Source organism: Juglans microcarpa x Juglans regia, chromosome 1D (assembly GCF_004785595.1).
Source record: "Juglans microcarpa x Juglans regia isolate MS1-56 chromosome 1D, Jm3101_v1.0, whole genome shotgun sequence".
NCBI lineage: Eukaryota > Viridiplantae > Streptophyta > Magnoliopsida > Fagales > Juglandaceae > Juglans > Juglans microcarpa x Juglans regia.
This window is the reverse complement of record NC_054594.1, coordinates 1334117-1356919: the sequence shown is the minus strand read 5'-3', so window position 1 is coordinate 1356919 and position 22803 is coordinate 1334117. Positions and strand designations below refer to the sequence as shown.

At 34.0% G+C, this 22803-nt stretch overlaps 2 protein-coding genes across 2 annotated transcripts; both read right to left on the bottom strand.

Annotated features, from left to right (window-relative positions):
• Positions 1 to 1849: 1849 nt before the first annotated feature.
• On the bottom strand, positions 1850 to 4690 carry LOC121252279 (probable receptor-like protein kinase At2g23200). The gene is given in 2 exon segments (XM_041151849.1): positions 1850 to 2162; positions 2165 to 4690. Coding segments are annotated over 2 exon segments (2538 nt in total). The 5' UTR covers positions 4626 to 4690; the 3' UTR covers positions 1850 to 2085.
• On the bottom strand, positions 1850 to 20893 carry LOC121252288 (probable receptor-like protein kinase At2g23200). Its single transcript, XM_041151862.1, is given in 4 exon segments — positions 1850 to 1972; positions 18194 to 18246; positions 18248 to 19165; positions 19167 to 20893. Coding segments are annotated over 3 exon segments (2532 nt in total). The 5' UTR covers positions 20748 to 20893; the 3' UTR covers positions 1850 to 1972; positions 18194 to 18213.
• Between the last annotated feature and the right edge of the window lie 1910 nt (positions 20894 to 22803).

Here is a 22803-nt window from a genome sequence, read left to right as displayed (position 1 = left end):
TAGTATTAGTATTACTATATCATTATTTTATATGTGATTATTTAGTGTAGTGATTTATATACTAATTTATATATAGACTTAAAGTATATTACTAATAGTAATATAGTATTAGACTATAGTATTATTATAAATATTAATTTATTAGGCCATCAAAATTTTAGTAATAATATTTGCATGATTTTCTTTCTTTTTTGGTTCTTACTTCTTATGATAAAATGTTATTAATAATTTAATATATATATTTTATGTTTAAAGCATATGACCAATTAAATTTTCATGTTTAAGATTAAACTTTTATTTTATAAATTATAATAACATTATCTTATATATAATTATAATTTATATTATTATATATAAAAATTATATTATATATAAAATATATTATATATAAAATTAAAAAAATATATTAAATAGAACCGGTCTGGGCCAAAAATGTTTGGAACCGAAACTGGACCGGTTCCAGCCAGTGTTTCCATTTCGGAAATAGGTTTTGGACCCAGACTGGTTTTTGTGTTTTCCGAGTTATTTTTACACCCCTACTGCAGGTTGTAAAATATCATGAAAGCAAGTAATATCAAGTTGCTTTGTATAGTTATTAGCGGTTTTGGAAGGAATGTTTGCCACTCCACTTCCAAATAGAAGGTCCAAGTTCCATGAACTTTGTACCTGCACCTTCTCAAGTTGGGTGGGCTAAAGGTAGTGCATACATATATATATATATATATATATATATATATATATGTATATAATATTCTTTCTAATCTAGAACCAGAACTTTGCTGAGATTTTCACCTTTTACATATAAGCATATAAGATTTATGTACCGATATAGATTCTTGAATTTTAGACACTCTCTTAGTATGTGAAAATATTATCTTTTGTGCTGATTAATGAACTTTTTAGGCTTTATAAATGGCTCACTAGGTTGAACTTAACCCAAAAACAGTTTTCTAATGGAGAGCTAAGAGGAAAATTATGACCGTTAAAAACTGTTAAGAATATAATTCCATATGAAATCATCACTTATTCTAAATGCTAAATAAGATGGGATAAGTGGTGATTTTACAAAAACACGAGGCAATAAAGATGGACATTCCAAATAAATTTGATTCAATATAATAGTTTTCGCAATGGTATTTGAAGTGTAACTAAAAGTGCAGGGTGTAACAGATCCACACGATTCACAGCAGGTACAAGGCACCAATGGCAGATTTACCTCAGCAATGGAAATAATCAACAATATCATTCTGATGCACTATCTCTACAAATAAGATTTTTTCTTCCCAATGGAAATGACCCAGGCCAGGCCAATTGAAGTCTCAACAAATTCAGACAATACTACCAGGAGATATTGGTCTGTCCACTGCTGTCTGTCTTAATACTTTCCAACATCCAGAGTTTGCTGTGCATGATAGTTTTGGCTCTATATTCAACAGACTTAGTGGGTGTTGAAGATGAAGTTAGATGAGTAGAGGAAGGAGAAGCCCAACTGACAAGGGGGGTGTTGTTGAATGTTGATGTTTAGAAATTTGATTTTTTTTAGGTTTGCAGCTCAACCCATGAATCTATTATCGCTCTCTTTTTAATTGATTATCAACTATTCCTATTTCTACTACCCTTTGTAGAGTCAGTGAAATTATGGATTGAGAGAAAAGGCAAGAGAGAATCATGTTCTCAGGCTCCCTCTTTAGGTATTCTATAGGCTGGGAGCACAGCAGGGAACTTTTCCCGGCACCTGAAAAATAAAATCTCACCACACTTCTATCCAAAAGTGAATTGGTAACTTACTAAGAAATATAGCACATCTTTACAATTTTTTTTAAGAGAAAATAAAATACAAAGGAGAGAGTGAAACTCCCAACACTTCGAACGGCACATTACTGTCCATCATCCAAAGTCAAGCAAAAAGCTATCAGCAATATTGAGGAAATCAACTAGGATCTCCTAAAACATGTTCGAATCAGAGGCACTGCTAGCAAGACCCAAAATTCAAAATTGACTTCACAAAGGCATACCTAACAAACTTGTATAGGCTATAGTAACTTAAAAGTTGCGATATTACTAGACCAGAAAGACCAAGTTTCATTATCTGGCGTCATCGATTTTCGTATGCGAAAAAACATCACATGCTTTAACGTAGGAGCCATCATCCATCATAACAGCATATCACTTCCATCCATCGTAATGCTAAATGAAGGCAACCGCTGTACGTTAGGCAATGCCAATCCTGAAATACCATCGACTGCGCTGTCCTCATGTGGTTCTCTCCGCATTGCAGTTTGCTGAAGCAGTAATGCATATTCCAAGTCCCAGACCACATCATCCATGGTGGGGCGATCAGCACCTAATTCTTGTAAACATTTCTCTGCCGTCTCAATAAATCTTCTTTGGGAGTTTGGATCAATCTGACCCTTGAGTGAAGGATCAACAATCTCTTCAAGCGTCCCTTCCTTCTTGCAGAGCATTGCCCATTCAGCCAAATTTACTTGCTTCCCGGAAAGCATGGCATTAATTGCTGGCCGTGCACATAGCACCTCGAGAAGAACCACTCCAAATGCATACACATCAGATTTTTCCGTCAACTGTTGGGACCTAATATACTCAGGATCGAGATAACCAAACGTGCCTTTGACAATTGTGCTGACATGGGTTTCATCAAGAGGACCTGTTTTCGAAAGGCCAAAGTCCGCAACTTTAGCAACATAATGTTCATCAAGCAAGATATTAGTGGACTTGACGTCACGGTGTATTATTCCCCCAGCTGAACCTTTGTGGAGGTATTGAAGACCCCTTGCTGCACCAATGCATATCTCAAGCCTTTGCTTCCAAGACAAAAGAGGCAAATCTGAAGCATATATATGATCCTTTAAAGTCCCCTTTTCCATGAACTCATACACAAGTATCATCTCCGATCTCTCCTCACAATACCCAATCAAGGAAACAAGATGGCGGTGGCGAATTTTGGAAAGAACCATGATTTCCGTTTGGAATTCTGGGAAGCCTTGGTTTGACCCTGGCTCACTCCGCTTCACAGCAATTTTTTGGCCATTTCTGAGAGTTCCCTTATAGACATTCCCAAAGCCACCCTTACCAATCTGCAACCTCGTGTCAAAGTTGTTTGTCGCAGATACGATTTCAGCAAGAGGTACCTTCAATGCGAGATTAAAATTAGGCAGAGGGGAGCCATTTATGCTTCCCTCAGTCACCTTGCTGTGCGTACTCCCAACTCCAAATATAGGTATTGGTGTCCAGTCCGAGTTTTCCACTGGCATTTGCTTCCAGCATTTGAAAACCAAAAAGAATCCAACTGCCAAAATGCAGATTAGAATCAACCCTCCAAGCACCGAACCAACTACAAGAAAAACATGTTTGTTCTTGCGTTCACGCACTGTAGGAACTGAACCCGACGTCTCCAGTATCTCCATTATTTCTAGCCCATTCAGATAGGCATTTATTTCAGGAGAATCATCCCTAGGGCCTATATTGATATTCATAGTTCCCGAATCATCAGAATCAACCACAAATTTGTCATAGAATGGAATATTTAACAGGCCAACAGAATCGTAGGAATTGATTATCCGACTGAACCTACTATAAATATAAAGATTGAATCTCAGATTAGCAGCTGCTTTCCCAACAATGTCACAGAAGTGAACACGAACGAGGTGTGTAGCATTCCTACGCACATTAAAACCCCAGGTTATGTTGAAAAAATCAGCTTGCCTGCTAGAATTGATATCCATCGTTTGTGCAGTCTGGTAGACAAGATCAGGGGCAGTATACGGACTGGCAGATTCCGGGTTGTAACTAGGGCTACTGGATTGGAATACTTCCTTTGCCTTGTCTGGATTATAGATGTAGTCTCTGTCCGGAACCCAGTTTCTCAATAGCGTGTCGTTTTCCGGTGTGAGTTTAGGGCCTCCAACATTTATCCTGTAAATGGTGTGTAAAGCCTTAGACAGCACACCCTTGTAATCATTGGTGCTTCCGGCAGCGGTAACATGTTGGGCTGTATCATTGATCAGATCGTCAGGGGCATGGAAGACTTCCATGGCATTTATAAATGCAAACGATGATCCCCGAGGAACAAAATACACTTTAAATTTGCCAGGATTGAGTATGCTAAGTAAGAATTCCTTTATTATAGGAGAGTCGCTACTGGTTTTGGCAGTGAAATTAAGCAACAGTGAGAACCCGGAAGTCCAGACGTCAAAAAGCGCTGTGGAGAGATCAGTTGGAGTACTTGGGGAGGAGAAAGCAAAGAAATGGAGGCGAACAAAATAAGTACCATTAGTGTCGATATCGAACTCATACGAAGAGTTGTGCAAAAAAACTCTTGCTGTCTGATACAGAGGTGATGCAGTTGAAGACTGGTCGCTGTTAATCGCGACTCTGTTCTGATCTGTAAAGGAAATGGAATTGGAAGTCGAGTCACCGGAATTCAAATCCCCGACGAAATTCCGTTGGCCGCTGTAGACGTTGGTAGCAGAGCCGCAATTGATGAAATACTTATCTGGGAGAGAGTAATCTGCCATGGACAGAAACTGGAGGGATGAGAACTGGTGGAGAAAAAGAAGAAGAGCAAACAGAGGCGTATAGACTTGGTGGAACCTAAGCTTTTCCATGGAAACTGTGGAAAAAAGTTGCTTGCTTTCACTCGGAGCAAAGCTTATCTGAGAATTCTGGACGTTGAGGTTGATTGAACAAGCTCGAAGGAGGGGTTCAGAATTTGGCCTTTCTGAAGGACTCTGTGGTTGAAGTATAATTTTCCAACGTAGGCAAAGGGTTGGTTTGTTTTAAAAGATGAGATGAGATTAAAATTAAAAAATTAAATAAAATATTGTTAGAATATATTTTTTAATATTTTTTTTTGTTTTTAAATTTAAAAAAATTAAATTATTTATTTTATTTTATGTAGAAATTTGAAAAAGTTATAATGATAAAATGAAATGAGATAAGATGAGATGAGATATTTTCTGAAAACAAACGAGGTCAAAATTTGCGTCAATTTATAAGTCAATAATTTAAATACCCTTTATATTTATTAAACTCCAATGCCAAATACCCTTCGTTATCCCATTTTAGACACCTCCCATAATCGTTTCCCTTAGGATGGCCATGTCTTGAGGTTATTATTTTTAAAAAATAATATTTTATTTAACTTTTATCTTATTTATCTCAACTCACCATGCAAACATCCGTTAAAGCTCATTGCTGCATATGTTGTCACGCTTCTGTATTTGAGTTGTTGACTTCAGTTGACTCATCTTTCTTGTTTTTCTCAAGCAAGGCCCACTCTATGCGTGTATTATGTATATATGCTAGCTAGTGGTGCAACGTGCAAGGCAGGTTTGCCCAATTATGTGAATTTTTTTTAGAAATGTTCTCTATAAATAGTTAATAAAATGTGTTGAAAATAGGATAATCTAGAGTATCATAAAAATTTAGTATAAAAATCTGAAATTTGTTTATTTCAGTAGCATTCATAAATATGTTTTCTCTTTCTTAACCGAAGTGATGGGAACCAAGGTGGCCTATCACAAATTCATATCACAAAGTCTTTAATTGAAAAATAATTTTTGACACTCAAAAGAACAGAATTGTGACATATGAATGCAACAAACTAAATCTGAAACTAACTTTGTTTACATGTAGAGGAGGGAATAATAATTTTATCTTTTAAAATAAAAACTAAATACTATCATTTAAAATCCTAGAATGCTATGCACCGAAAATAATCCATTTGAACAAATCCAAAAAAATATGCCAAAATTAGTAGTTATTACATTTTATAGCCAAAGATTCATAAAAAGTATCACTTCTTGTCTAGCATCATTCCCAAAACACTCCAATATTAGAAACATCTTAACTATCACTCAACATATTCCTAAAACCATCTTGCTAATTAACTACATATTTATCTGGGAGAGAGTAATCTGCCATGGATAGAAACTGGAGGGATGAGAACGAGAGGAGAAAAAAAAGAAGGGCAAACAGAGGCGTATGGACTTTGTGGAACCTAAGCTTTTCCATGGAAACTGTGGAAAAAAGTTGCTTGCTTTCACTCGGAGCAAAGCTTATCTGAGAATTCTGGACGTTGAGGTGATTGAACAAGCTCGAAGGAGAGGTTCAGAATTTGGCCTTTCTGGAGGACTCTGTGGTTGAAGTATAATTTTCCAACGTAGGCAAAGGGTTGGTTTGTTTTAAGAGATGAGATGAGATTAAAATTAAAAAATTAAATAAAATATTGTTAGAATATATTTTTTAATATTTTTTTTTGTTTTTAAATTTAAAAAAATTAAATTATTTATTTTATTTTATGTAGAGATTTGAAAAAGTTATAATGATAAAATGAAATGAGATAAGATGAGATGAGATATTTTCTGAAAACAAACGAGGTCAAAATTTGCGTCAATTTATAAGTCAATAATTTAAATACCCTTTATATTTATTAAACTCCAATGCCAAATACCCTTCGTTATCCCATTTTAGACACCTCCCATAATCGTTTCCCTTAGGATGGCCATGTCTTGAGGTTATTATTTTTAAAAAATAATATTTTATTTAACTTTTATCTTATTTATCTCAACTCACCATGCAAACATCCGTTAAAGCTCATTGTTGCATATGTTGTCACGCTTCTGTATTTGAGTTGTTGACTTCAGTTGACTCATCTTTCTTGTTTTTCTCAAGCAAGGCCCACTCTATGCGTGTATTATGTATATATGCTAGCTAGTGGTGCAACGTGCAAGGCAGGTTTGCCCAATTATGTGAATTTTTTTTAGAAATGTTCTCTATAAATAGTTAATAAAATGTGTTGAAAATAGGATAATCTAGAGTATCATAAAAATTTAGTATAAAAATCTGAAATTTGTTTATTTCAGTAGCATTCATAAATATGTTTTCTCTTTCTTAACCAAAGTGATGGGAACCAAGGTGGCCTATCACAAATTCATATCACAAAGTCTTTAATTGAAAAATAATTATTGACACTCAAAAGAACAGAATTGTGACATATGAATGCAACAAACTAAATCTGAAACTAACTTTGTTTACATGTAGAGGAGGGAATAATAATTTTATCTTTTAAAATAAAAACTAAATACTATCATTTAAAATCCTAGAATGCTATGCACCGAAAATAATCCATTTGAACAAATCCAAAAAAATATGCCAAAATTAGTAGTTATTACATTTTATAGCCAAAGATTCATAAAAAGTATCACTTCTTGTCTAGCATCATTCCCAAAACACTCCAATATTAGAAACATCTTAACTATCACTCAACATATTCCTAAAACCATCTTGCTAATTAACTACATATTTATCTGGGAGAGAGTAATCTGCCATGGACAGAAACTGGAGGGATGAGAACGGGAGGAGAAAAAAAAGAAGGGCAAACAGAGGCGTATGGACTTTGTGGAACCTAAGCTTTTCCATGGAAACTGTGGAAAAAAGTTGCTTGCTTTCACTCGGAGCAAAGCTTATCTGAGAATTCTGGACGTTGAGGTTGATTGAACAAGCTTGAAGGAGAGGTTCAGAATTTGGCCTTTCTGGAGGACTCTGTGGTTGAAGTATAATTTTCCAACATAGACAAAGGGCTCGTTTGTTTGAAGAGATGAGATGAGATAAGATGAGATTAAAGTTAAAAAATTGAATAAAATATTGTTAGAATATATTTTTTAATATTTTTTTTGTTTTTGAATTTAAAAAAATTAAATTGTTTATTTTATTTTATGTAGAGATTTAGAAAAGTTATAATGATAAAATGAGATGAGATAAAATGAGATGAAATATTTTCTAAAAACAAACGAGATCAAAGTCTGCGTCAATTTATAAGTCAATGATTTAAATACCCTTTATATTTTATTAAACTCCAATGCCAAATACCCTTCGTTATCCCATTTTAGACACCTCCCATAATCGTTTCCCTTAGGATGGCCGTGTCTTGAGGTTATTATTTTTAAAAAATAATATTTTATTTAACTTTTATTTTATTTATCTTAACTCACCATGCAAACATCCGTTAAAGCTCATTGCTGCATATGTTGTCACGCTTCTGTATTTGAGTTGTTGACTTCAGTTGGCTCATCTTTCTTGTTTTTCTCAAGCAAGGCCCACTCTATGCGTGTATTATGTATATATGCTAGCTAGTGGTGCAACGTGCAAGGCAGGTTTGCCCAATTGTGTGAATTTTTTTTTAGAAATGTTGTCTATAAATAGTTAATAAAATGTGTTGAAAATAGGATAACCTAGAGTATCATAAAAATTTAGTATAAAAATCTGAAATTGGTTTATTTCAGTAGCATTCATAAATATGTTTTTTCTTTCTTATCGGAAATGATGGGAACCAAGATGGCCTGTCACGAGTTCATATCACAATGTTTTTAATTGAAAAATAATTATTGACATTCAAAAGAACAGAATTGTGACATATGAATGCAACAAACTAAATCTGAAACTAACTTTGTTTACCTGTAGAGGAGGGAATAATAATTTTATCTTTTAAAATAAAAACTAAATTCTATCATTTAAAATCCTAGAATGCTATCCACCGAAAATAATCCATTTGAACAAATCCAAAAATATATGCCAAAATTAGTAGTTATTACATTTTATAGCCAAAGATTCATAAAAAGTATCACTTCTTGTCTAGCATCATTCCCAAAACACTCCAATATTAGAAACATCTTAACTATCACTCAACATATTCCTAAAACCATCTTGCTAATTAACTACATATTTATCTGGAGAGAGTAATCTGCCATGGACAGAAACTGGAGGGATGAGAACTGGAGGAGAAAAAAAAGAAGGGCAAACAAAGGCGTATGGACTTTGTGGAACCTAAGCTTTTCCATGGAGACTGTGGAAAAAAATTGCTTGCTTTCACTCAGAGCAAAGCTTATCTGAGAATTCTGGACCTTGAGGTTGATTGAACAAGCTTGAAGGAGAGGTTCAGAATTTGGCCTTTCTGGAGGACTCTGGAGTCTGCAGTTGAAGTATAATTTTCCAATATAGACAAAGTCTGCGTCAATTTATAAGTCAATGATTTAAATAACCTTTATATTTTATTAGAAAAATGATACTATGCCATGAGTGGGCTATTATGTCGTCCCACTCTTACTGCTGGAAATACAATCTAGTGTAAATTTTTTTTTTCATATTTTTTTCATATATTTAAATATTTTTAAAAAATAAAAAATAATACACCAATACATTTAAAGCCACTTCCTTAATCACTAAATAAAAAAAAAAAAATCTTGTCAAACGGTCAAATGGAGCGGTACAAATGGGAGGGCAAAGTAATGTTTCTCCAATGCCATATGAGTTTGTTCTTTTATTTTGATTGTTCATATATTTTATTTTATTTTATAATTTTTTATTTACTTAATAATTAAAGATGTAACTTTTAGTATATTGATGTATTTTTTAGACTTTTTAAAAATATTTAAATATGTTCAAAAAATATAAAAATAAAATAAAAATAAAAATCTTCATAGCTAGGCCCCACGCCCCTAGTAGGACTCGTTTTATTAAACTCCAAAGCCGAATACTCCTCGTTATCCCATTCTGGACACCTCCCATAATCGTTTCCTGCGTATGCGTGTTTATTAGTTATTAACAGTGTCGGAAGTTTTTGTGCAAAAAAGTAATGAGAGGAATCGATTAACTTAGAGCATTCTCAATGCTTATACACCTTCATATTTATATTTATATTTATATAATATCTTTTTAAATTGGTCTACATTAGATTATGCATCTTCAGAATTTTACATAGCTATGAATGGTATTTCTTCAAATTTAAAAAAATATTATTCACTCTCCAACCATTATTTTACTATTTTTTCTCTCCTACTCATTAAAATCAACTTTGTGTAATTTATATTAAGATAATTTTGATATATAAAATTTGTATTAAGTTGATGATACAAAGTGTTTTTTAGTACATATTAATATTTATTGATAAATTGATCATTTTAATATATGAAATTGGTAATATTTAGATATATAAAATTGGTATTTTTAAGCACATTGTGCTAATTGTAAAATATATAAAAATAATAATTTTAAGAAAAAATAAAAAAAAATATTTTATTATTATTTAGTTTAAAGATACATAATTCAATGTGATAATTTTTCTTGATATGCAAAATCAATCTTCGGAAGATATGATTTTAGAGATACATATAAAGAAATTAATACTAGTGCTCTTACGATGGCTGTGTCTTGTGGTTATTTTGATCCTCGTTGGTGGTGTGTTCCTGATTTTTGTTTTTCATTTTTTTTTCAGTGATTTTTACATTTAAAAAACACAGCTTAATGTCTGTTTCAGATTTTTGAAGATAATATTTCATGGAATAATATTCATTCATTGTTATTTTTGTAATGAAATATTTAGAAATTATTTTTTTTAAAGAAATTATCAAGTGATTTTTTAAAATCTCATCTTTTATTCTAGTATCTAAATTAGTTTATTAAGTTTTATGTAAAATCTAGATATTTTTGTATCATATTAAGCATAAAATGTTACAATTGAGACCTTAACTCAATGAAGTCTAAATGATAAAACCTCTAAACTATTTTTCATATAGATCATCAATTTTAAATAATTTTTCTTGTATTTTTACTTTAAATTCCATATTAATTTCATCCACACCCTTGGAATTAGATAATATATAGAAATTATAAAAAAATTCAGCAGCTATGGGAAAAAAGTGGAGACATTTCTATGAATATTGAAATTTTAAAAAATTTTAGGGGGCATATAGAAATTATAATTTTTTTTTTTGGTGGTCAAATTCTATATACATAGAATTGTGTATAAAATTTAGGGGCTATTTTGAATCTTCAGCAATCAGCATGGCCCCCCTAAGCTCTATGTAATATGCAACTGTATATATTAGTTGTGTCTGGTTATTCCTTCAAAATGTGGCAATACATGTACACATTTGGTATTGAGAACTGCTACAGACACAGAGATTATATAAAAATAAACTCACAAATCGATGTAACTTCATGAGATCCATTAGATCTACTTTACAATAAAAATAACTATATGATTTGATGTGGTACATCAAATCATGTCAATTTGTGGATTTATTTTTGTATAATCCTTTACCATTTCAATGCACTTGACCAAGTTTTCTCTTTTCTGACAGGCTAGAGTTTTTTTCCTTGACTTTGATCATTTCAGCTCTATTTGTTTTTACTACTGTACTGGCACCTGCAGTTGGGTTTCCCCTCAATTAGGGGTGAGTATCGATTTAGTCGGAGTCAGATTCCCTTATATTCGATTCCAATCCTAACTCCAAATTTGTCACAGTTCAAATCCGAACTCTGACTCCAACTTGTCGGAGCAGAGTCGAATTTGGGCTTTCAGTTTTATGCTTCTTTCTTTTAGCTTCCTATTTAGCCCCCATTTAAAAAAGAATTTTTTGTGAGATTTTAAATTTCAATTTTTTGAAAAAATTAAGAACTAAAACTAAATCATTTACTGTTAATTTACTTCTATACTAATATATAACTTATTTTTATACTAGAATTATACTATAGTGTTACCTGTTATTATATTATACTAGTGTCTAACTTATTTATAACCTATTTATACACTAGACTTATTTCTAGTATCTAATTACATGTTATTATACTTTAGTAAATTAGTATATGTGTTATTAACTTATTATTTACTAGACTTATTTAAATACTAATGTCTAACTTATTTCTATACTTGATTATATATATTGTATGGTAGTAATACCATGTTGTTTATATATACTAAACTATCATTAGTATATTTATATTATAGTATAATTATATTATTTTATAATAATCATTCCATACTAGTATATTATTAAATTTAACAATACAAATTTTAGTTATATAACTATACTAGTATATATGATAAATATATAGATAAATATATATTTTTATAACATATGTACAATGGAGTCGGAGATGAAGTCGGAACGTAAAGTCGGATCGGATTGGAGTCGGTCTAGTGACACCTCCAACTCCGACTCCGACTCCGTAGTCGGAATGGAGCCTGAGCAGAATCAGAACAGAACCAGATTCGAAGTCGGATTTTCAAATTTTCGCTCCACCTTACTCTCAATCCACAAGCAACTTCTCAAGCTTATTCCATTTGACTCAAGGGGAATGGACGCTTCTTGCTGGGTGGCTTTCAACCATCCATAGCGGATCTTAGCCTCGCTTTTGAGATTATGCAACTAGAGGTAAAAATATATGATTCAATGCTTCTGTTGTTGCCACTAGCTAAAAAGGAAATTTTGTTTTTTTACAGAAATTAATTTCTATATGGTGTCATGGTAATTAGCATTTGTTGAGATTATTGAGTGAGCAAACGTAAACATTAAACAAGTGGTCATTTTAAGAAAGTCGGTTCTTATAATGATATTTTTTACTGATAATATTATTTTCATTTGTTTTACATCACACGCTAATTTTATGATTAACATATCCATGAGAAATGAGGAACATCATTTCTATATTCTTAACTTAACTATCATGAATCTTCTCTAATTTTACTTAATTTTGACACTTTTTTTGGATCAATTGCTACTGTTGTTTACTTCTACTGAAGGATTTTTATATTCTAATATGACTTTTTTATTCTTCCAACCGAGCATACGTGCCTTGCACGTAACGCCTTTACTAGTATTTAATAAACTGTTTACATACAGTAGAGGACAATTTTGATTTTTTCAGACCATATATCAGCTTTGAAAGTAATTGAAACGTTGAAAGCTTTGAACTTCTCTAAATATATGAATATCTCTTGCAATTGGAAAGGGGATAGTTTTTGGCATTAATTGGGGTGGACCAGTTTGGTTTGTTTGTAGCAGCTTCATGGGAGAATTTTTGGTTATGGGGACTTGCTCTCTGACAAATATCACTCATTGGTGGATGAAATAGAATTTAAACAAAAAATAAAGAATAATTCTATATACAACTGTGAAATACGTAAATATCTCGTTTTAAAAATAAATGAAGTCTACTATTAAAAAATTAATTTCTTTTATGTGAATCTTATATTTTATTTATTTTTTTTAAAAATAATTATACGATAATTATATAATTTACAGTTATAAATATCTTTTTGCAAAACTAAAAAAAATAGAGGCGGTGTTAAAAGCAAAAGTCCAATATATTGGATCAATATCAAGTAAAAGTCTAGTTTCATGTTGATTTATGGGCTAATCTTTTTATTTTTAAACAAAAAAAGTAGGCTGTTGTTTCCAGACAGGCCCAAATCCCTTTCCAAATTCTCCCTTGTTTCTTGACTTCACGTGGCCCAAATCCAGTCTTTCAATTAATTTGAAAAATTATATTTTACTCCCAAGCTATTGTTATTTTTGTCTGAAATATAAGTTGGACCTTTTTATTTATTTAATCATTAAGATCGTGATATACCACTTATTTTTTGTCTATTTTGATGATCAGTTTTTAAAAGATGATAGATTGGGAGGTAAAATAGATTTTTTATTTCATTTTGATGACTTAAATAAAATGACTTTGTTTTTAAAGACGATGACGGTACTCCAATGTAAAAAACTTTATACAAAATAAGAAAGGATTTATCATAGAAATCTCAAAAACAAGCTCTTAGAAAAAACCAACCGATAAGATGCAATATGAAGCTTGATCATTCATTAAAGTTGCAACTATTAGATTAAGAAAAAAGAACAACAGACTACAGTCCATGATCATTCCCCGTCCTCTGCCCAACTCAGTCAAATGCCTGGTTTGGTCTTTTGCCTGAGTGATACAAAGGATTTTAGGGCGAGCTGCATAATTCGGATGTCTTGAGTTCAAAAAGTCATCGAATTGGATGAATTTAATTAGCCTAATTTGGTAATTTGGCTACGTACGTAGTTCATATAAGATGATATGTTTTGATAAAGTTAAATAAAATATTGTTATAATATAATTTATTAATATTGTTTTTATTTTAAGATTTGAAAAAGTTAGATTACTTATTATATTTTGTATAAGAGTTTGGAAAAGTTATAAGAGAAATATTCTAGCCATAAAGAGATTATATAAAAGTAATCCTACAAACTGAGGTAGTTTGATGTGCTTCGTCAGATTATAAATTTATTTTTATTATAAAATAGATCTAACGGATCAGATGAGGTCAGTTTGTGAAATCGTTTTTGTATAATTCTTTTGTGGATGTAGTAGTACTCAAGTTATAATGATTATATGAGATGAGATGAGATATTTTAGTTTTGTGTAATCAAACCAGCCTAAGTAGTATCTTTACACTAGTTTAAAAGTAGCATAACTCACTCCAAATCTTACTCCCAAGTTCAAGGACAAGTGTCCCCTTGCCAATGAGAAATTAAGGACATATATAGCTGGAAGCGTGAAACCAACCAGCAAGCATTTCCATCAATCATTTTGCAAAAAAAAAAAAAAAAAATATTCGTTCTACGATAATAATTTTATTGACTGAATCTTGGACTGCTTGAATTATCGATTCTCATTCCCTAAGTAACATCCTTAACTTTGCAAAGATAAAATGCTTTGAGAACCAATTTGAGCATAATGTTAAGAGAGACATACTCGACAGGTGAGAGATCCTCCATTGTTTTCTCTTCACTAAAAGCGTTGAGAATCTTACACCCATCGCCTCTTTTCTTCATATCCATCAATTTTGGGTTCTCTCGATCGACTTTGACAAGCCTTATTTTGGTGGCACCGTTGATTTATCGGATGGTTTGGGAAGGAAAAGGAAAAAAGAGATTAACTAGTTGCGGATGAGAATTTCTTTCTGTTAACAAGTGGCAATTACCATCAAAGGAAAATGACAATAACATTAAGGTGGAAGAGGGGGATGGGTAGGGGTGTAGCTAGGGGATCAAAATTCTTTCTTATTCAATTTTAAACGGAAAAGAGATTGATATAAAAAATGGGTTCTATAATATTTTTATTTAATTTTAATTAATACCGTCCAAAAAATCCTTCTGGACAATAATAAATGTTGCAGGGCTAGTTGAAATCACACTTTTAGTCCTCGAATTCTCATTCCGTTCCAATTTTGTTTAGATTTGTCTATGGAGATGGAGCTGGACTCTGTATAAAGTGAAGGTTCAACTATCCCACATCCTATTAGTCACTATTTACTACCTCACACCCCATACTCAATGAAAAAAATAAAAAAGAAAAAGCTGTCAAGTGTGGGGTGTAACCGTATAAAGATGAATAGTAGCTGATGTATAACATTTCTCAATTTAGAATACTTTTATATAGTTTCACATGATCAACGGACCAAGGAGTAGTTTGCACTGTTAATTTTCCTACTTGTAGTAGCAATAAATCAAAGTCCTTTGTGATATTGGTGTGAAACTATGAAGGTTTCGACCACCTAAATTCATATAATTTGGTACCGACTTTTAGAACTGAATGAAATACATGCACAGCACAGCACAGCACAGCAGCAAGTTGTACGATCGATCACCTGAGTTTACAAAATTGGTCGGTTGTAAAGTAGGAATTTGGACAAAACCCAAATGTGAAAAGTGGAATTCATTTGCAATCATCTCGGCGCCTCATTAGCAATGGGAAAAAAACAAAAAAAGAAAAAAAAAGTTGAGTCAAATACCCACTTCAAAAGGGTCCCATACCCAGAAAGTCATTCTCCGTTCTTTCTCCTTGGCCACCCAAACCAACTCCCTACATAAAGGCCATTGGCTTATGAAATTGGAGATTCCAAAACGCAATCTTTTCTCTGCTCCATCCTTTTGGTTTGAGAGAATATGTATATTTAAGGCTGAAAGAGTTACCAAAACATGGGCTTCAAGGAAACCAACCCCGGAACATCATCACCAATGAGACAGCAACTGTTTTTGGTTCTGCTGGTATTGATCATGATCCTAGTTCTTACACATCCGAGTCTAGTGGATAGTAGAACCCTCGGACCGGAGTCCAAGAAGAGGAAGACCGACGATCCCAAGGCCGTTGATGGCCGTGAATCAGTGAGAGAAGCTTCATTTACTAGCACAAGTAGTGCTGACAGCATCGGTGGCGGCCGGGTTTTCGTGAGGGACGGAGTCTTTACGTTGGCATCTGGACCTAGCAGGAAAGGCTCTGGCCATTAGCAACATATATATATATATATATTTATGTACTGTTGTGTCATACTGCAATTTGTAAATTATGTACTGTTGGAATCGCAGCTTTAGACTAGGCATTTATGGTTTTAGTGCGAAACTTTCTTTTCATTGATTCTATCATATAATAGTGAGTTCATTGTTTCCTTTGTTCTTAAAGAATCAGAAACAAAAGACTGCAGGCTGTCCAAAAAATCCTGCAAACAAGTAATATCATGTTGCTTTGTATTGGTATAAGCGGTTTTGGGAGGAAAAGTTTGCCACTCCCCTCCCCAAACAGAAGGCCCAAGTTACATGAACTTTGTACCTGCACCTTCTAAGGCTTGGTGGGCTAAAGGTAGAGGAAAAAGCTAAGGATTTCGCCAAGCTATCACTCTCATTTATTTTTTATTTTTTATTTGTACTTGATGATTAAGAAAGTTTTGTTTAATAATATTATAAATTCTTTTCTTTTGTTAAAAATATTTAGAAGTATTAAAAAGTAATATGAAAAAAAAAAAATTGAAATGGCCTAGCAGCCCCTAGCGGTGGGTGGGTGTAGACCTACCCAAAGGTAAAATACATACATACATACATATACATACATACATATATATATATTATAATATATATGTATATATATCATATATTATTTCTAATCTACAACCAGAACTTTGCTGCTAACCGAGATTTTCACATTTTACATATGACCATATAAGATTTATGTACCGGTATAGATTCTTGAAATTTTTTTGTAGAGAACGTTTAGACACTCTCTCTTAGCATGTGAAGATATTATCTTGCATGCTGATTCATGTGCTTTTTAGGCTTTATAAATGACTCATTATATTGAACTTGAACCCAAAACAGTTTTAGAATGGAGAGCCAAGAGCAAAATTATGGTAGTTAAAAACTGTTAATAATATAATGTCATATGAAATTAGCGCTTATCCATTTCACAAAACGATAAGGGTATTTAATAACAGTTTTCGTTACGCCTTTTGAAGGGTAACTAGGCCTCATTTGGATTGAGAGATTAGATGAGTTGATATAGTTTGTGAATAATAATGAAATTTGTGAATTGAATTTTGTAAATAATAATAAATAGTAGTGAGATGATCTCAACTTATCTCTCAATCCTAAAGTACTTAAAAGAACCAAGGTCCAATACTCAAAGGAAAGGCTCATTTAGCAGCGGAACTAAGGTTGCTGTTTCAAGACATTTTCACTTCCTGGCCCAAATTTTCAAAGTTCTTAATCTTCACTTCCGCCTTTTTGGAGGTAAATTCTAACCTAATCACTAAAATGAAAAAAACTTGTCATTAAAGTGCAGATCCACACGATTCTAAGCAATAAAAAAGTCATCAATGGCAGATTTACTGGAAACTTGACGACCTCGGAAATGGAAATAACCATTAATATCATTCTGATGCAGTATCTCTACAAATAAGATTTTTTCTTCCAAATGGAATTGAAGTCTCAACAAATTCAGACAATACAACCAGGAAACCTCAATGACTCCACAAACTTTGGAGTCGTCCACTGCTGTCTGTCAAAATAGTTTCCAACATCCAGAGTTTGCTGTGCATGATAGTTTTGGCTCTATATTCAACAGATTTAGTGGGTGTTGAAGATGAATTGAGAGAAAGGGCAAGACAGAATCCTGTTTTCCGGCTCCCTCTATAGGTATTCTATAGGTTGGGAGCACTGCAGGGAACTTTTCCCAGCACCTGAAAAAATAAAATCTCTCCACTTCTATTCACCAGTAAATTATATATATTGAACAGGGAATTGGTAACTTACCAAGAAATATAACAGATCATTACAATTATTTTTAAGAGAAAATAAAATACAAAAGGAGAGAGTGAAAGTCACAACACTTCAAAAGGAACATCACTGTCCATCATCCAAAGTCAAGCAAAAAGCCATCAGCAATATTGAGGAAATCAACTAGGATCTCCTAAAACATGTTCGAATCAGAGGAACTTCTAGCAAGACCCAAAATTCAAAATTGACTTCACAAAGGCATAACTAAGAAACTTATAAGGCTTAAAGTAACTTAAAAGTTGCGTTATTACAAGACCAGAAAGACCAAGTTTCATTATCTGGCGTCATCGATTTTCATCTGGGAAAAAAACATCACATGCTTCAACGTAGGAGCCATCATCCATCATAACAGGCATATCGCTTTCATCCATCGTAATGCTAAATGAAGGCAACCGCTGTACATTGGGCAATGCCAATCCTGATAAGACTGAGCTGTCCTCATGTGGTTCTCTCCGCATTGCAGTTTGCTGAAGCTGTAATGCATATTCCAAGTCCCAGACCACATCATCCATGGTGGGGCGATCAGCGCCTAATTCTTGTAAACATTTCTCTGCCGTCTCAATAAATCTTCTTTGGGAGTTTGGATCAATCTGACCCTTGAGTGAAGGATCAACAATCTCTTCAAGCGTCCCTTCCTTCTTGCAGAGCATTGCCCATTCAGCCAAATTCACTTGCTTCCCGGAAAGCATGGCATTAATTGCTGGCCGTGCACATAGCACCTCGAGAAGAACCACTCCAAATGCATACACATCAGATTTTTCCGTCAACTGTTGGGACCTAATATACTCAGGATCGAGATAACCAAACGTGCCTTTGACAATTGTACTGACATGGGTCTCATCAAGAGGACCTGTTTTCGAAAGGCCAAAGTCCGCAACTTTAGCAACATAATGTTCATCAAGCAAGATATTAGTGGACTTGACATCACGGTGTATTATTCCCCCAGCTGAACCTTTGTGGAGGTATTGAAGACCCCTTGCTGCACCAATGCATATCTCAAGCCTTTGCTTCCAAGACAAACGAGGCAAATTCGAAGCATATATATGATCCTTTAAAGTCCCCTTTTCCATGAACTCATAGACAAGTATCATCTCAGATCTCTCCTCACAATACCCAATCAAGGAAACAAGATGGCGGTGGCGAATTTTGGAAAGAACCATGATTTCCGTTTGGAATTCTGGGAAGCCTTGGTTTGACCCTGGCTCACTCCGTTTCACAGCAATTTTTTTGGCCATGTCTGAGAGTTCCCTTATAGACATTCCCAAAGCCGCCCTTACCAATCAGCAGCCTCGTGTCGAAGTTGTTTGTCGCATCTAGGATTTCAGTAAGAGGTACCTTCAATGCGAGATTAAAATTAGGCAGAGGGGAGCCATTTATGCTTCCCTCAGTCGCCCTGCTGTGCGTACTCCCAACTCCAAATACAGGTATTGGTGACCAGTCCGAGTTTTTCCCTGGCATTTGCTTCCTGCGTTTGAAAACCAAAAAGAAGCCAACCGCCAAAATGCCGATTAGAACCAACCCTCCAAGCACCGAAACAACTACAAGAAAAACATGTTTGTTCTTGTGCTCACTCACTGCAGGAACTGAACCCGACGTATCCAGTATCTCCATTATTTCTAGCCCGTTCAGATAGGCATTTGTTTCAGAAGAATAAATCCTAGGGCCTATACTGATATTCATCGTTCCCGAATTATCAGAATCAACCACAAAGTCGAGGAAAAAAGGGACACTCGTGCCGCCAAAGTCGTTTGAATCGACCTTCCGACTGAATTTACTATAAATATAAAGATTGAAGGAAAGAACAAACTGAGTTATACCGACAATGTCACAGAAGTGAACACGAACGAGGTGTCTAGCATTCCTACGCACATTAAAACCCCAGGTTATGTTGAAAAAATCAGCTTGCCTGGTAGAATTGGTATCCATCGTTTGCGCAGTCTGGTAGACAGGATCAGGGGCAGTATACCGACTGGCAAAACCCGGGTTGTAACTAGGGCTACTGGATTGGGCTACAACCTTTGCCTTGTCTGGATTATAGATGTAGTCGCTGTCCGGAACCCAGTTTCTCAATAGCGTGTCGCTTTCCGGTGTGACATTAGGGCCTCCAACATTTATCCTGTAAATGGTGTGTAAAGCCTTAGACAGCACACCCTTGTAATCATTGGTGCTTCCTGCAGCAGTAACATGTCGGGCTGTATCATTGATCAGATCGTCAGGGGCAAGGAAGACTTCCATGGCATTTATAAATGCAAACGATGATCCCCGAGGAACAAAATACACTTTAAATTTGCCAGGATTGAGTATGCTAAGTAAGAATTCCTTTATTATAGGAGAGTCGCTACTGGTTTTGGCAGTGAAATTAAGCAACAGTGAGAACCCGGAAGTCCAGACGTCAAAAAGCGCTGTGGAGAGATCAGTTGGAGTACTTGGGGAGGAGAAAGCAAAGAAATGGAGGCGAACAAAATAAGTACCATTAGTGTCGATATCGAACTCATACGAAGAGTTGTGCAAAAAAACTCTTGCTGTCTGATACAGAGGTGATGCAGTTGAAGACTGGTCGCTGTTAATCGCGACTCTGTTCTGATCTGTAAAGGAAATGGAATTGGAAGTCGAGTCACCGGAATTCAAATCCCCGACGAAATTCCGTTGGCCGGTGTAGACGTTGGTAGCAGAGCCGCAATTGATGAAATACTTATCTGGGAGAGAGTAATCTGCCATGGACAGAAACTGGAGGGATGAGAAGTGGAGGAGATAAAAAAGAAGGGCAAACAGAGGCGTATGGAGTTGGTGGAACCTAAGCTTTTCCATGGAAACTGTGGAAAAAAGTTGCTTGCTTTCACTCGGAGCAAAGCTTATCTGAGAATTCTGGACCTTGAGGTTGAACAAGCTTGAAGGAGAGGTTCAGAATTTGGCCTTTACGGAGGACTTTGCAGTTGAAATATGGACCATTTTAATTTTCCAATATTGACAAGTCTGCATCAATTTATAAGTCAATGATTTAAATACCCTTTATATTTAATAAACTGTTTACATAGAGTAGAGGACAGTTTCGGTTTTTTGGGACCATAAATCAGGTTTGAAAGTAATTGAAACGTTGAAAGCTTTGAACTTTCCAAAATATATGAATTGTGTCTTTGCAATTGGGAAGGGAATAGTTTTTGGCATTAATTTGGGAGCCCACTCCCCACCCTCCTGATTGCTCCGTCTACTCCAGATAATATTTTAAATTTTTAAATAAAATAAAAGAAATAATTCAATTTTTTTAAATTTTAAAATAAAAATAATATTAAAAAATATAATTTGATAATATTTTATTTAATTTTTAATTTTAATCTCAATTTATTTTATCTGAATTTCGTTGATGTTGCCGCGCACTCACTGTGTTAAGTGTGGTAGGACTGGGACTGGGAAAGTGGGAAGGAAATGATTGCATGAGAGTAGGGGTAAAATCGTCATTTGGGCTGTTAGTGGACCATTTCAAAGCTTTCAAAAGTAGAAGTATGAGGTGCCATCCGGTTCACTCGCTTTGCTACCGCCCTTTATATATATGCAGGTATTGATGGATCAGACGATTATTTATTTTCCGAATGATGCCACTTGTTTTAATCAAGTACGATTAGGAAAAAACTATCTTCTATGGTATGTGAAGTGTGTACACGACGGCGGGTGCAGGATACAAGAGTTTTTATTACTCATCATTATCATATATTATACATATTTTTATTTTATTTAATTCTTTCTAAACTAATTTAACTTTTTTACTCATTATTTATATACTACATATTTAATAAGAAAAAAAATAAAAAATTATGTATGATGTATAAAAATGATGAATAGACTTTTTTCAAAGAATTGAAGTATGTTTTCTTGGTAAATATTATAAAAGCTTCAGTAGGAGACAGACTCCCTGACATGAAAATATCAAGGAAATTGTGTTGCAAATGGATTATGAAACTTTAGTGCAGCGTGTAAAATTGTTTTCTTTCTCCTCCATTTCGCAATTCTCAGTTGGACTATCTCATTGTGCATGAACTTTGATGGCTACACCTTTAATTTCTCAATTGTTACTTAATATAAATCATACATCCTTATTAATATGGAAATTACATTGAGATAAGACAATAAATATATTAAACATTATGAAATAGAGACTCATACCACACTTACCATAGGACTCTACGGAAAATACGTCCAAGAGATAATCTTTTTTTTTTTTTTTTTTTTTCTTTTTTAACTAAACAAAAGGAAACAACAATGAAAGCACAAAAATAGATGTGAAAATGACGAATTACAGTTTAGATATACTCTGATAGACTTTGAAATCAGCCATAAAAGTTATATCTGAACGATTTGATCTAGTTATCCGTCACTATCTTTCCAACAATTGGCCTAGAAAGCATCTTGTGCTGCTCGTGCCTCACAAGAGGTGTCGGAAAACTGTAGATCTATTTTTCAGCCTTGAAGAAAACAAAATAAATTAAGAAAATAAGAGAAATGAGAGAAGGAGAGAGAGAATAGGAGGGAAGGAGGGATGGAGATAGGAGGGAAAGAGATGGGAAAATGAAGAGAAAGGAGGGAATGAGAGGGCAAAGGAAAAAGGAGAAGGACTCCTCCTCCTCTTCCAGCGATTTGGAGGATTTCTGAGAGAGAGTTTAAGAGACGATCATCAAATTAAATTATTGATTTGATATTACGTTCAACAGAAGAATTGGAAAGCTTTCAAGACTCTCAAGTTAATTGAAGAAAAATATTTTAATTACAAAGAAATCCCATAAAAAAGAAGTGCTATAGTTAAAAATGACAATCAGTCGAGTCTACATCAACTTTACAATGTACATAACTCAATTGATACACAACCCAAAAT